The sequence below is a fragment of the Pleurodeles waltl genome, chromosome 6 (assembly GCF_031143425.1).
Source record: "Pleurodeles waltl isolate 20211129_DDA chromosome 6, aPleWal1.hap1.20221129, whole genome shotgun sequence".
Lineage (NCBI taxonomy): Eukaryota > Metazoa > Chordata > Amphibia > Caudata > Salamandridae > Pleurodeles > Pleurodeles waltl.
This window is the reverse complement of record NC_090445.1, coordinates 1,667,357,687-1,667,370,474: the sequence shown is the minus strand read 5'-3', so window position 1 is coordinate 1,667,370,474 and position 12,788 is coordinate 1,667,357,687. Positions and strand designations below refer to the sequence as shown.

The 12,788-nt window shown below is 41.1% G+C and overlaps 1 protein-coding gene across 5 annotated transcripts in view; it reads left to right on the top strand.

Moving 5' to 3' along the window:
* KCNT1 (potassium sodium-activated channel subfamily T member 1) overlaps nucleotides 1-12,788 on the top strand; it is a 1,355,573-nt gene that overhangs the window by 1,041,764 nt on the left and 301,021 nt on the right. For all 5 annotated transcript variants that reach the window (XM_069241642.1, XM_069241641.1, XM_069241643.1 and 2 more), the window contains exons 12-13: nucleotides 10,981-11,145; nucleotides 12,175-12,311. In XM_069241642.1, the coding sequence (XP_069097743.1) occupies nucleotides 10,981-11,145; nucleotides 12,175-12,311 (302 nt within the window). The remainder of the gene's footprint in view (nucleotides 1-10,980; nucleotides 11,146-12,174; nucleotides 12,312-12,788) is intronic.

Sequence of the window (12,788 nt, the reverse complement as noted above, 5' to 3'; positions counted from 1 at the left end):
TGACAAACCCCTGTCAGAAAGCTGAATCTCTCAGGCTTTTAGAAGATATTCTAGCAGTATTATTACAGTGGAAATCTTCAACCCCTAGGGTTTGTCAGAGGGGGTAACCCACATTAAATGTTTTCCTTACAAAGGCAATCTGCGAGATTTCATGTATCGATATACCTATCTGTAGGATCTAGTACAGAGTAAGAACAATCAACATTTAAACGAATATTGATTTTAACTTATACTTTTCACCATCAATATGTCAGGCCAACTGCCTTTATTGTATCTTCTCCTTGTAAAGAATCAGGCCTAAAACTTTTTTCTTTGGCTTGTCACCACACCAACTCAGACCTCCTGTGTTGGTCATAAACTTTCCCATAAAGCATCCATCAAGTACACTGTAATAAAATAAAAAATGTTTTCAAAGTTAAAGTTGACAAAACAATATAAAAACACTACCAATAGATCCTAAGAAGTGTTACTACAGTATAGTGCAAATCTTCTGTTTCCCATGGTTTGTTTAGGTGGGTTAGCAAAACTCCTGTGTGCTATGGTCATTAGAAAGCTTTTGTGTATCAAGATACAAGGCCCAGGTGAAACATAAAATTATGCTGGCATAATTCAGGTAATTTCGGGAAATTTGTATTATGCTTATTATGGTCACAGCACAATTATAGTGAGGGAGGATGGGAAAAGTGCAAGCAACCAGAACGAGTGACTGTTGTTCACAGCACTTGTGTTTACTTTATTTATTTATTTTTAGCACAAAAGGTGTCCTTGTGTCAAAAATTGATGCAAGGACACATTTTATTGCAAAATATGGAGCTAAAAGTTGGATTTGCAAATCCCATAATTTTTACCTGAAAGCAAATAACACAAATTTTGCATACCCCTGCAAACAACTGCCTAAGGTGTTGGCACAGTGTAATAAAAATCCAGCCTTAAATGTCTATTGCCTTTTACATATGCATTTCACAATAAGTAAGCCTGGCTTACTTGCTTTGTCATAACTTTTCATTATAAGCAGATCAGATCTAGGTAATCTGGCTCAATGTTTCCCAGCGAACCTATAAGATCTATCACCATTACCAATGGCTTGACACTATAACCTATATTTTTGTAAAGGAAGAAGGAGGAGGAACATCATCAAGACAAAGTGCTCCTTGCTGGGGTGTAACAATTCTAATGACTTATCAGACAAGGTGTTCCAAGGCTGTTGTCATTTACAGGATGGAAATCCCTCACCCTCCCAATTTGGTTGGCATGCTTCATCATTAGGCATCTCCTTACAGTCGTTCATAAGGATCCATGTACGCGCAACTACTACTTCCCGTTGGAACTACTTTGTTTGACTAATTGCAACAGCCAGGGGGTTAGCTACGGTCGGATCGTGGCTGTTGCGCTACGGTCAGACCGCCAGCACTGCCAGTTTCCCTCCACTGGAGGGACTGGCGGTGCTGGCGGTCTGAATCCTCCAGGGTGGTGCTGCAAGCAGCGCCGCCCTGGGGATTGCAACCCCCCTCTCCGCCGGCTTGGGGGCCCTTGCACTGCCCATGCACTTGGCTTTGCAGACAGTGAACAGCATGACGGGTGCTGTTGCAACCTACGAACCGCACCATTTCCGCCGGCTCAATTATGAGCCGACATCAATGTTGTGGGCTGTTTCCCGCTGGGCCAGCGGGCGGAAACAATGCTTCCGCCCGCTGACCGAGCTGGATACTCCTAATGGGGCCAGCGGGAAGGCGGACGCACTGGCGGCAACCTGACCGCGGGAGTATGGCAGACGGACTTTTCCATCCGCAAAACTCGTAATGACCCCCTAAGACTCCACCACCTAAATGATGAATCATTTACAAAGACACACAGATAATGAGCTAAAGTAGACTTTGATTGAAAACCTAATCATACTGGCCCGCTCAAAGACAAATCAAATTTTCTCTTAATCAAAGAACAATGCTGGATCCATAGACTACATAATGATAAAAAAGGAATCAATGATTATATTCCCTGAATGCCCCTTTCCCAAATCCACTAAGGACTAATGGTCATTTGTAGCCTTCTTTATAATACATCATTCATTCTGACTCACCCCATAGAAGAACAAGCACTTTGTCTTATACTAGGTCATTCAGTTGTAGAATACACGTTTACATTCTGTTTCTCTCCCTTGTGTAGTATCTCTCAAAAACTCTGTCATTTAATACATATTACAGCTTTTATTGAGGGGCACATGTTCCCCTCATGCACTCCTTCTAAGCGGCAGGATGACACATGCCATTACTGGAGATATAAGCAGAACTGATCATTTTTATTAACTGTAATCCACTGTTTTTCTAAACTTTAGTTTTTACAATATTTTGACCAATATCTAAATCAGGCCCTATGTCTTCCTTGGCTAGAACACTAATGCAAGCATTCTTGAAGATTGAGTAGGTCAATGGCGTACACTCATGTTTCATTACACCATTGCAGATGTTATATGATGCTACTCTCATTTTTGTTATTTTATTACCATTTATTGTCATACATAGAGACTGTGGCCCTCATTTTAACCTTGGCGGTCTTTCAGCAAGACCGCCGAGGTACCGTTGTGCTGAAGACCGCCAGTGCAGGCGGTTTTCCGCACAGCGTTATATGTCTGCGGACAGCCCTCTGCCCTTATTCGGACGGAGAGCCGCCAGCAGCCATACTGGCGGTCGGCGGGGAAGTTGAGGCTGCTCCACCTCCACCGCCACGTCTTCAGAATACCGCCCACCGAATCACGTTCCATGATTCGGTGTGGCGGTGTTCTGGTGACAGGGAGCTGGCGGCGGAGCAGCCCCCATGTATCCCGTTTCCTCCCGGAGGATCACCGGACCAGGTAAGGTGATCGTCCGTTAGGGGAAGGGGGTGGGGGGGAAGTTGTGTGTTGTGTGCGTGCATGAGGGTGTGCGTGTGAGTGTGTAGAGGGGGTGTGTGAGTGCGTGTATACATGCAGGGGGTGTGTGGTGTGTTTGGAAAATGTGTGCATGTCTGTTTTTATGTCTGTGTGTATGTGTGCGTGTATGTCTGTGAGTATGTGTGCGTGTATGTCTGTGTGTATGTCTGTTTGTATGTGTGCGGGTCGGGGGTGGGGGGAGGATTTTGGGGGTTGGGGAGACCCCTATCAGTGCCAGGGAAAGAATTCCCTGCCACTGATGGTGCCTACCACCATGGATTTCGTGGCGGTACAGAACCCTACGAAATCCATGGCAGTATGCGGTGTCGTGATGCCTCCGGCGGTGTAGTGACAGCCGCTGGTCTGGGGACTGAAGTCTCACGCCCAGCGGTCATTACCACCCTGGCAATCAGAGTGGAGAAGTGGCGGTTTAGCATGGAGGTCACCCCCATGCTTGTAATGCCATTTTTTTTCCGCCGGCCTGTTGACTCTTTCCTTTCTGAGTGCAGTAATCTCAAACACACTTTCACAAAGTGTCTGTCACTAGAGTCCCAGTTGGTGTCGTTATATGCTATGTCTATAACTAATCACCTCTCTTTATTACATCCTTATTTGTACATAGACTATTATACCCACAAGAAAACAGAACATCAGCCAGGTGGATCTCTCAAAACATTTTAAGACCATAGGTTGTAACACCCTTTTCTAATTATTAATTCCTTCAGGTTCATATAACAGAGGTCACTATGTCCTGAAGAATGTCATAACCCCTCAATTGAAGATGCTTGATTTATCCTCCTGGACCACTGCAAGAAGGGGCCCAATGATGCAGCATACCACCCAATGGGTGGGTGTGGGCTTTCAGTCCTGTAAATGAAAAAAGTTTTGGAACCCATTATCTGAGAAGTTATTAGAGTTGACACCCTCTGGAAGGAGAACTTTTTGTGTGTTGACACTATAACCAACACAGGCCTACAGAAGTGAGCATGAACTGGCAACCATAATGCATACCCTTATAAAATTATAAATATGTAGAGAATTATATTTGGAAAAGCAATATACATCCCCTCTGAATAGGGCCTAATAAGGTTCATCACCATGCATAGCTTCTACTCCCAGGGCTTGTCAGAGTGAGGGACCAACATCAAAACACTTATAGTATTCTGTGAGATTACATTTAACTAAATACCTACCTACAGCCTGTAACATAGTGTAATAACAACCCACAGTTAAAGACCTACTGGCTTTACAAATGCTTTACACTGTAAATATGTTGGGCCCAAATCAGTAGAAAAGTTAGACTTTTGGTCTAAGTTTAGAGCAAAAGTCTAACTTTATTACTAGTAAAGGTAGACCTTTAGTCTCAGGTAGACTTTTGATCTAAACTTAGTCAAAAAGTTAACTTTACTTCTAGTAAAATTAGACTTTACGTCTAAACATAGACTTCAGGTCTAAACTTAGACCTTTAGTCTAAGTTTACATTTATGAATCTGGCCTTTAGACTTCAGGTGTAAGTTTACCTCTGTGAATCGGGCCCATAATGTCTTTTATCATAACTTTTCATAACAAAGAGACTAGACCTATGACATCTGGCATAGCCTTTACCTGCGCACAAAAAAAAAAAAGCTAAAATCATTGGCTTACCATCATGACCAACTCACGCCTACTGCACTGGGATTAATCTTTCCAGCAAGACAATCTTAATGCATACAGTGATAAAGTTACAAATGTATCCAAAATTACAGTTGGCAAAGCTAAATACAACCTCTCCTAAGAAAGCCTTGTTTGAGTTGGTCACCACCAGCAGACCCCTTGCCTACTTTAGTAATCTGCGAGATCCTGTGTAACAAATGCCTGCCTACAGGCGCTAGCACAGTGCAAGAACAATCCACAACTTAAAGCCTATTGCTTTCAACACACGACTTTCAAAATAAGTAAGTCAGTCCTACTTACTTTGTTGTAACTTTTCATTATAAACAGATCACTCTCAAGGAATCAGACATAACCTTTCCCAGTGACCCGATAAGCCTACAGCCTCTGCCACTAACTTAAGATTATAACCAGCACATGCCTACTGAAATGTGCATAAGGTGGAATCCATTATGCACAGGTACGGTTTTTGTTAGCAGCGTGGGTCCATTTTGCTACCTATACATAATAAGGGGAGCCGGCTATTGCTGAGCAATTATTGTGTTATAGCGTTATTGGGTGCAGTGGGAAATTGCTATGCCTGATTACTTAATGAGGAGTTAGAAGCTAGGCAACTGAAAAACAATTGATCCCGTGGTTCAAATCTGGGTTTCAAAAAAATTGCCACATCAAGGACACTTTGTTCACCTTCTCGTCTAATGGAGGGTGCTGCTTACCCAAAATTGTTGCCACTATAAACAGCATTCATTGATTTCACATACACTTTTGACAATGTCCAAAGAGGCAGGCTAAGGACAAAGTTAAATAAATGGGTGATTGTCCCTTGGCTATTGAAAGCGGTTGATTCGCTCTACAGTGAGACACGGGCAAAAATCAAATTAATAACAAATTGGGCCACTTCAGAGAAAATCGCTACAGGCAAAGGCCTTAAACAAGGGTGTGTTCTTCGCCCCTGACGTTTAATCTTTATATGGCAGGCCTGGAAAGCAACCGTGCCAGCTCTAGATCGTGCCCACTGTGCTTCGTCAGTCAGAACTTTCAAATATTTCAATGTGCAGATGGCATAGTCATCTTAGGTCACACTTAAAGAGGCTTACAGAGATCACTCAATGCCCTTGCCCGATACTGTATAGATCAAGATCAATCCAAACAAAACAAAAATAGTGATATTTGGTAGGAAATTGATCAAAAAAGGCACTTGGTACATTTTGGGTTCACACTTAGAGAAAGTTAAACGTTTTAAATATCTGGGTGTGTACCAGGAGGAAAGGGGCAGTAAAGACCACAAGAAGACACACTTAAACCATTGACTTAACATTTACTGTGTACAATGAGACACCTAAAAACGGCCTTGGACTACTCAAATTTGCAAGCCCTTCTAACAGTTGTGGGATGCAAAGTGATGCTGCCTCTCTCATATGGAGTTATAATGTTTAAAGTCCAGTTATTTGAATCCCAGGACAAACAGCAATGTGGGAAATATAGACTGTTTGTTTTCCCAGACTGTACCATCAAAGCACAAATTTGGCAGGAATTTAGCTTCCCCAATCAAGACTTGGTATTGTGTGCAAAACAGATATCTTACTGCTTAAAACTAAAAATGGCAACATCCAGCATCCTGAAACAACTTTTATGGTGGAAAATACAGGAGGGTTTACCCTGAATGGGGATCCTTCTTAATGAAGTCCATTCTTATGTTGAATACGGAAAACCTTGTCACTGCCAACCTCTTGAATAATGCTATAGCAAAATTGTTAATGAAGAATGCAGACGCATTATTGACATCCTAAGACCTACAGGACTTAAGGATACAAGGTGCACAGTAACTTGGCAACTGATTTCTACTCTCCAGGCTCCCTCTCAGATTACCTGAGTCTGTCTATTATCAACAAGGCACAAAATAAACAAATGAGGTTGCAATTTGGTCTGATACCCCTAAGATGCTACTGGTATGGATGCCAAAATTAAGACATGAGTAAACAATGTAGATTATGCGATACATCAAAGGAATCTTTGCTGCATGTGATTTGCATCTGCAAAAGCTAAAGATCTTTGAGGCAGCTATGGTTACGACCAATGCTTCACAACCTGAACATTAGATCATTCAATTCTTTGCTGCCTAAGAGGTGAAATGTGTCAGCTGTTATTCTGCTTCCTATGATACATGAACATGGTGGTAGTCTTACAGCACAGGCAATTAGTTCAATGCCATACCATGAGAAAAAACACATGAATAACATGTTGGCATAGATGCTGATATCAGTTTATAATTCTTGGTGCATCATGTTCTTCACTGTGGGGTTAACTATGTTTTTTATTCTCAGATTTTTTATGCATCTTTGTAGGATGGGTCGGGTGCAAGAATGGAAAATGTGTAATTTTAACCAAAAGATAATCTAGGGATTCTAGGGATTATAGATTGTGTTTTGCTAAATGTTGTCTGAGCACTTTATTAGGGATGTGTTATTGGGACATTAGTCATTGTAGGTAACAAAACAACCTATATTTTTCTGTGCTCACCCTCTGGTAGCTTGGCATTGAACAGGCTGGCTTAATTTAGAAGGCAATGTCTAAAGTATTTGTGTAATAACTCATACAGTAACACAGTGAAAACACCACAAAAAGTACTCCACACTAGTTTAGGAAAATAGATAATATTTATCTGAGTAAAATAAGTCCAAAACAACAAAATTCCAATATACTAACGTGATTATATCACTTTTTAAAGGTTTAAATGAGTCTCAATCCTTAAGAATGAGAGGTTGAACCGATTTTAACACACAGTACCTGGGATGCATCAAAAATAACAAAGCAAAGGAGCCGCAGAGGAGGAGATGCATTGAAAAGTAAGGTGATGCATCAGATTTTTCAGTATGGCAAAGACAATGCATTGTTTCTTTCCATGCTGCAAGGTGGTGCATTGATTTCCAGGAGCGCAGCTTTGGTTCCTCACTGCAATGCAGGGATATTTTGATGCCCAGGGATGATGCATTGAAAATCCAGAATGCACTGGTAGAAAGGAGCAGGCGCTGCATCAATCTGTTGGCGATGCAGCCATATTCCAGCTGCGAGACAGGTGCTGCATCAATTACTGCAGGCATTGCATATTTTTTTTGGACGCACTGAGATTTTCTTCCCTTTGGTGAGGTCTTTGTTGGCCCTGAGACTTCAGGACATGAATCACACTCAAACTAGGCCCTTGGAGAGCACGTTGGGGGGAATGCAGGGTCTTTCTAGCAGGGTCAGGTGGCAGCAGGCAGCAGGGTGAACATCAGGAGAGCAATCCTTTACAGAAAGGCACTTGAGGACAGCCAGGCAGTCCTTCTGGCAGAGTTCAGCTGTAGGTCCAGAAGTGTCTGATTTGGTGGTGTAACCCACCCAGTATATATACCCAAAAGTGATTTTGAATGGAAAAAGCTTCATAGAGTGGTATTGAAGTGCAGAAGCTACATTTTCAGTCCAGCCCTGTCTGCCTGGAGCCCTGTGGGTGGTTATCCATCCTTTGTGTGAGGGCAGGCCTCTGACCTTTGAAGTGTAAGAGAGAACCCCTCCACCCTTCCTACCTATAGAAACCCATCTCTATGCAGATGAATGCAGATGCAACTGAGTGTCCTGTGTTTATGGCTGTCTGGGTGGAATGCACAAGGGGAGCTGTCAACCTACACATACCAGCCGTGGATTGGAGACAGGATGTAAGGCACAGAAAGCAGTAAGTGCAGAGAAATGCCTACTTTCTAAATGTGGCATTTGTGAAATACTAATCAAAAATCCAACTTCACCAGTATGTAGTATTTCTTACTGTCATGCCAACCATACCAAATATGACAAGCCTATTTCTCTCGGATCAGAAATTACCACTTAAAAGCATAGAAGGGCATCTCCAATGCTGGCCTATGAGAGGAGCAGGCTTCATAGTAGTGGAAAATGACTTTGGGAGTTTTTCACTACCAGGACATGTAAAACGTAAAAGTTCATGTCCCGCCTTTTACTTACATAGCACCCTGCCCTATGAGTTACCTAGGGCCTACATTAAGGATGACTTGTATGAAGAAAATGCTAATTTAAGGCTTGGCAAATAGTTTTAAATGCAAAGTCAAATTGTCAATGATACTGCACATGCAGGCCTAGCAATGGCATACCTGAGACATGGTTAAGGGACTACTTATGTAGGTGGCACAATCAGTGCTGCAGGCCCACTAGTAGCATGTATTTGCAGGCCCTGGGCACAACTAAGGCACTTTACTAGGGACTTAGAGGTAATTTAAATATTCCAATTGGGTATTACCCAATATTACTATGTTTTAGGGAGAGAGCACTAGTACTTTGGCACTGGTCAGCAGTGGTGAAGAGTGCAGAGTCCTAAAATCAGCAAAAGGAGATCAGAAAATGGAGGGAAACAGGCAAAAGGTTGGGGCACGATCACCTTAAGGCTGCCAAGTCTAACAAGAGGACTGTGTGCAATAATAGGAATTGTGCAATTTTTACTAAAGGATGACTAGGACCTACAGATTCATGTTGGGGAAGGATTTTATTAGGGTGTTTTATCGATTTTGATGTGCTAAGCATTTATTAGGGAATTTTATTAGGGCGGGCTATATGCAATATTGGGAATTGTGCAATGTCAACTGAAGAATGGGTGGGCTATGAGCAATAATGATAATTGACAATATGTTTTACATGTAGGCATGTGTTTTAATTAGGTCTGAGAATTAGGCTTCAGGGACCAGAAAATATTTGAATATTTGAATTATCTGAACTGGTGGAATATAGGAAGTGTGCAAATAGTTGTCTAAAGTCTTTTTAAGGAGGGATTTTATGGCTGTTGGGCAGGAGTATGGGGCATTCGCTGTGCACATATTTTACTGTAATGATTTTAATTAATCAAGCACCTTAATGAAACCCCCCAGGGCTTACCAGAGTTGTTGACCAGTGCCAAAAACCCGTGCCTATAACTGTTCTCAATAAGATTACATGCAACAAAATACCTGTTTATTACCTTTATCACAATGTAACAGCAACCAACTGTTAAAGGCTCAAATGATTTAACACATACTTTTTGCAATAAATAAGCTAGGCTTACCGATTTTGTCATAACGTTTAATAATAAGCAGATCGAACCTATGGCATCGGACAGAGTGTTTTCCAGTGCACCAATTAGGCTAATATCTTATCACCATAAACAACCAGTCCTACTGTTTGGAGCTTAAGCTTTTGCACAAGGCAACATCAGGCACACAGTCCCAAAATTAGAAAGGTATACAAAATTAAAGGTTGGCTAAGGAAAATACTATCTCTCCTGAGAGGGCCTAACAAGGATTCTCTCACAGCAAATCTCTTATATCCACGGTTTGTCACAAGGAGTAAACAACACCAAAACTCTTGTCTATTAAGGTAGTCTCTGACATCTGATATAACAAAATATATATCTGTTTCTAGGATTTAATGTAGAGTAATAACAATTTACCTTCAAATGCATATTGACTTTAGCATAAGCTTATAAAAGATACATCAGGCCTGCTTCATTTTTCATACCATTTCATAATAAACAGATCATGTATTTAGCCATGATCATTAGCTTACTACCATAACCAACAGAGTCTTGCTGCTTTGAGTACAAGATTCCCACAAGCCAAACATGTGCAGTGCAAGCACTCTTTTTAGTGAAAGCACACAAATTCAGACCAATCAAATTTTCAGTGAAATCAATATGGGAATGGAGATGAGTCCTTCTCCCTAAAGTACTCTGAGAGCTCCTTTTTTGTTACTCACCTAGGGTCTGGTGATTGCTATGCTCAAGGAAGACCAAAACGTGAATGTAGATTAGTATAATCCTGGGTATTCATGCTGTTCTCAAACAACTGCACTCTGAAGTCAAAAGTTAAAATGTAATGATGGAAAGTGAAGAGGACCAGTGCTGCTGCCAGAGAAAAACAACCTCCATAAATTAACTACTTATCTAGGACACTTTTACAGCATTGCAGTGCCATATGTGTGCCCATAAAAAGTTTCAGCTCCATCCCGTTGTAAGCCTTGTCATTTATGTGTGCTGTGAGCCTTCTCTAGGCAGCCATTCCGCTGCTGGCTCAGAGAGATGTATCAACAAACAAAATAATCACAGCTGCGTGGAGCTGAAGAACTTTTTCTGTGGAAGCACACAACTTTAGCCCAATGACAACAAGAACTTCTGTCCACTACCCTTTGTCCATTTTCTTTCTATTGTATTTTGAATCTATAGTGAAATGCTTAGTTTTAAAACTTGCAATATTGTGATATTGTAGCTCCTTTTAGTAATGTAATGTTTGGAGAAAGGCTTCCCTTTGACTCAATTTCAGGACGTCGTTTAATAGAGCATTCATGGGACATTTGAAAAACATGGTGTTCAGACGATAATGCATCTACTAAGTGGATCTATTTTGTATTACCAGTTTGAAGAACTTGTATATTTATGGATGGAGCGCCAAAAATCTGGAGGAAACTATAGCCGGCACCGGGCGCAGACTGAAAAACATGTGGTCTTGTGTGTCAGCTCTCTAAAAATTGACCTTCTTATGGACTTCTTGAATGAGTTTTATGCTCATCCCCGACTGCAGGTAAGGGGCTAAGAGTGTTGTCGGAGTGCAGTTCTGCTATAGCGTACTGTGTTCCTGAAAACCGATAAATGAATTAGAAATTTTAAAACTGTACTTTTTTACTGTATGTCTCGAGCATCATGTTCAGATGACCACATCTAAAATTACAGACTGAGCATTTTCTCAATATTCATGGGTAAAAAATACATGTTGACTAATACGGAGGCAATAATCTGAAGTGCGGTTAATGTAGTATTAGGGATGGGTTGTTCTCTTGAAAGCAGAAGCATTATGCAGTAGGACTGATTTGCAACTCTTGTGACTTACCCAGTTCCACTACTGATCTTTTAAATTTAAGAATACTTTCTGATATTGTTAGTTGTATTAGGTGATCCTTTTGATTGTGACCAATCACTGTCCATTGACATGGTGCAATCTTGTATTTTTAAGTGAGAAGGCTCAAAGGGTTTGTGAAATATCACTTTCAGTGAAGTTGTTATAAAGGATCAAATTGACATGTGGGCTACCCCTTTCACCTAAGTGCAATAACATTACTGGTGGTAAGGCTCTCTAAAGCTGCAGAAACCAGTGTGTCAGCAGTATAGGAAAACATCCTAGAGTGTTTGTGAGGTTATGCAAAGAAAATGTTGATATTCTATTCAGACCAGATTGGTTATGGTTGCTAAGCTAGTATGAAGTTGCATGAGGGAGTTTTATTGGGTGGCTTTGATTAGAAGATTTCCATATTGAATCAATTATATATTTGGTGTTCCTCTATGCCCATCTAGAATACACCTCCTCACATGTATTCTGTGTGAAGTATAATTTCTCTATCAGGCTGGTGCTAAATTCTTGTCAATTAAAGGGGCACAACTGTGTTGAATATAAAGAAGGTGAACTGTGGTTGTCTGTAGTAATTTTAGGTTTACTAATGCATGTGCTTTTTCTTTCGTCCCGTAACACAAGAGGTAGGTGTACTTTCGATCAAGGCCAGCTTTCCTCAGAAGATGCAAATCTATAATATCCAATGATGTGCTCTTTTCATTTCAGGATTACTATGTTGTGATTCTTTGCCCAACGGAGATGGATATTCAGGTTAGAAGAGTTCTTCAGATTCCTCTGTGGTCTCAGCGAGTAATATATCTACAAGGATCAGCACTGAAGGATCAAGATCTCATGAGAGCCAAGTGAGTAGAGGCTTCTTTGTTTTATTCTTGCTGAATCTTTTACAGTCAGCATTGAGAAGAATATGTTTCATAGGATAGTAACTCTGTCTTGGTTTTATGAATGAGCAATTGTATGCAATACTGCATGCTAGACTTTGGTCAGGGTCATTCATGGCTCTGACAACCAGGGTGGTATCATCACATCAAATCAGTTTATAGCAAGGGTCATTAGTTGTGTGTTAACCTCAATTTACAGGCTTCACCTTATCTGTGAAGCATGGATGGCTTCTGTGCCATATCAGAGACCCACTCAAAATATTAAAATATATGCAAACCTTGGTTGTCTTGTTGCGAGATGGCATCATGGTGTTAGAAAACAAATTTGTTGTAGTCTGCAAGCAGTAGCACACTGTGGCATGTGGGAGATGAGAGAATCTGTCCGAACCTTGTAGCCAGGAGACACAAGATTCTGTAGCATTTGTGCACAATGGTAAATTG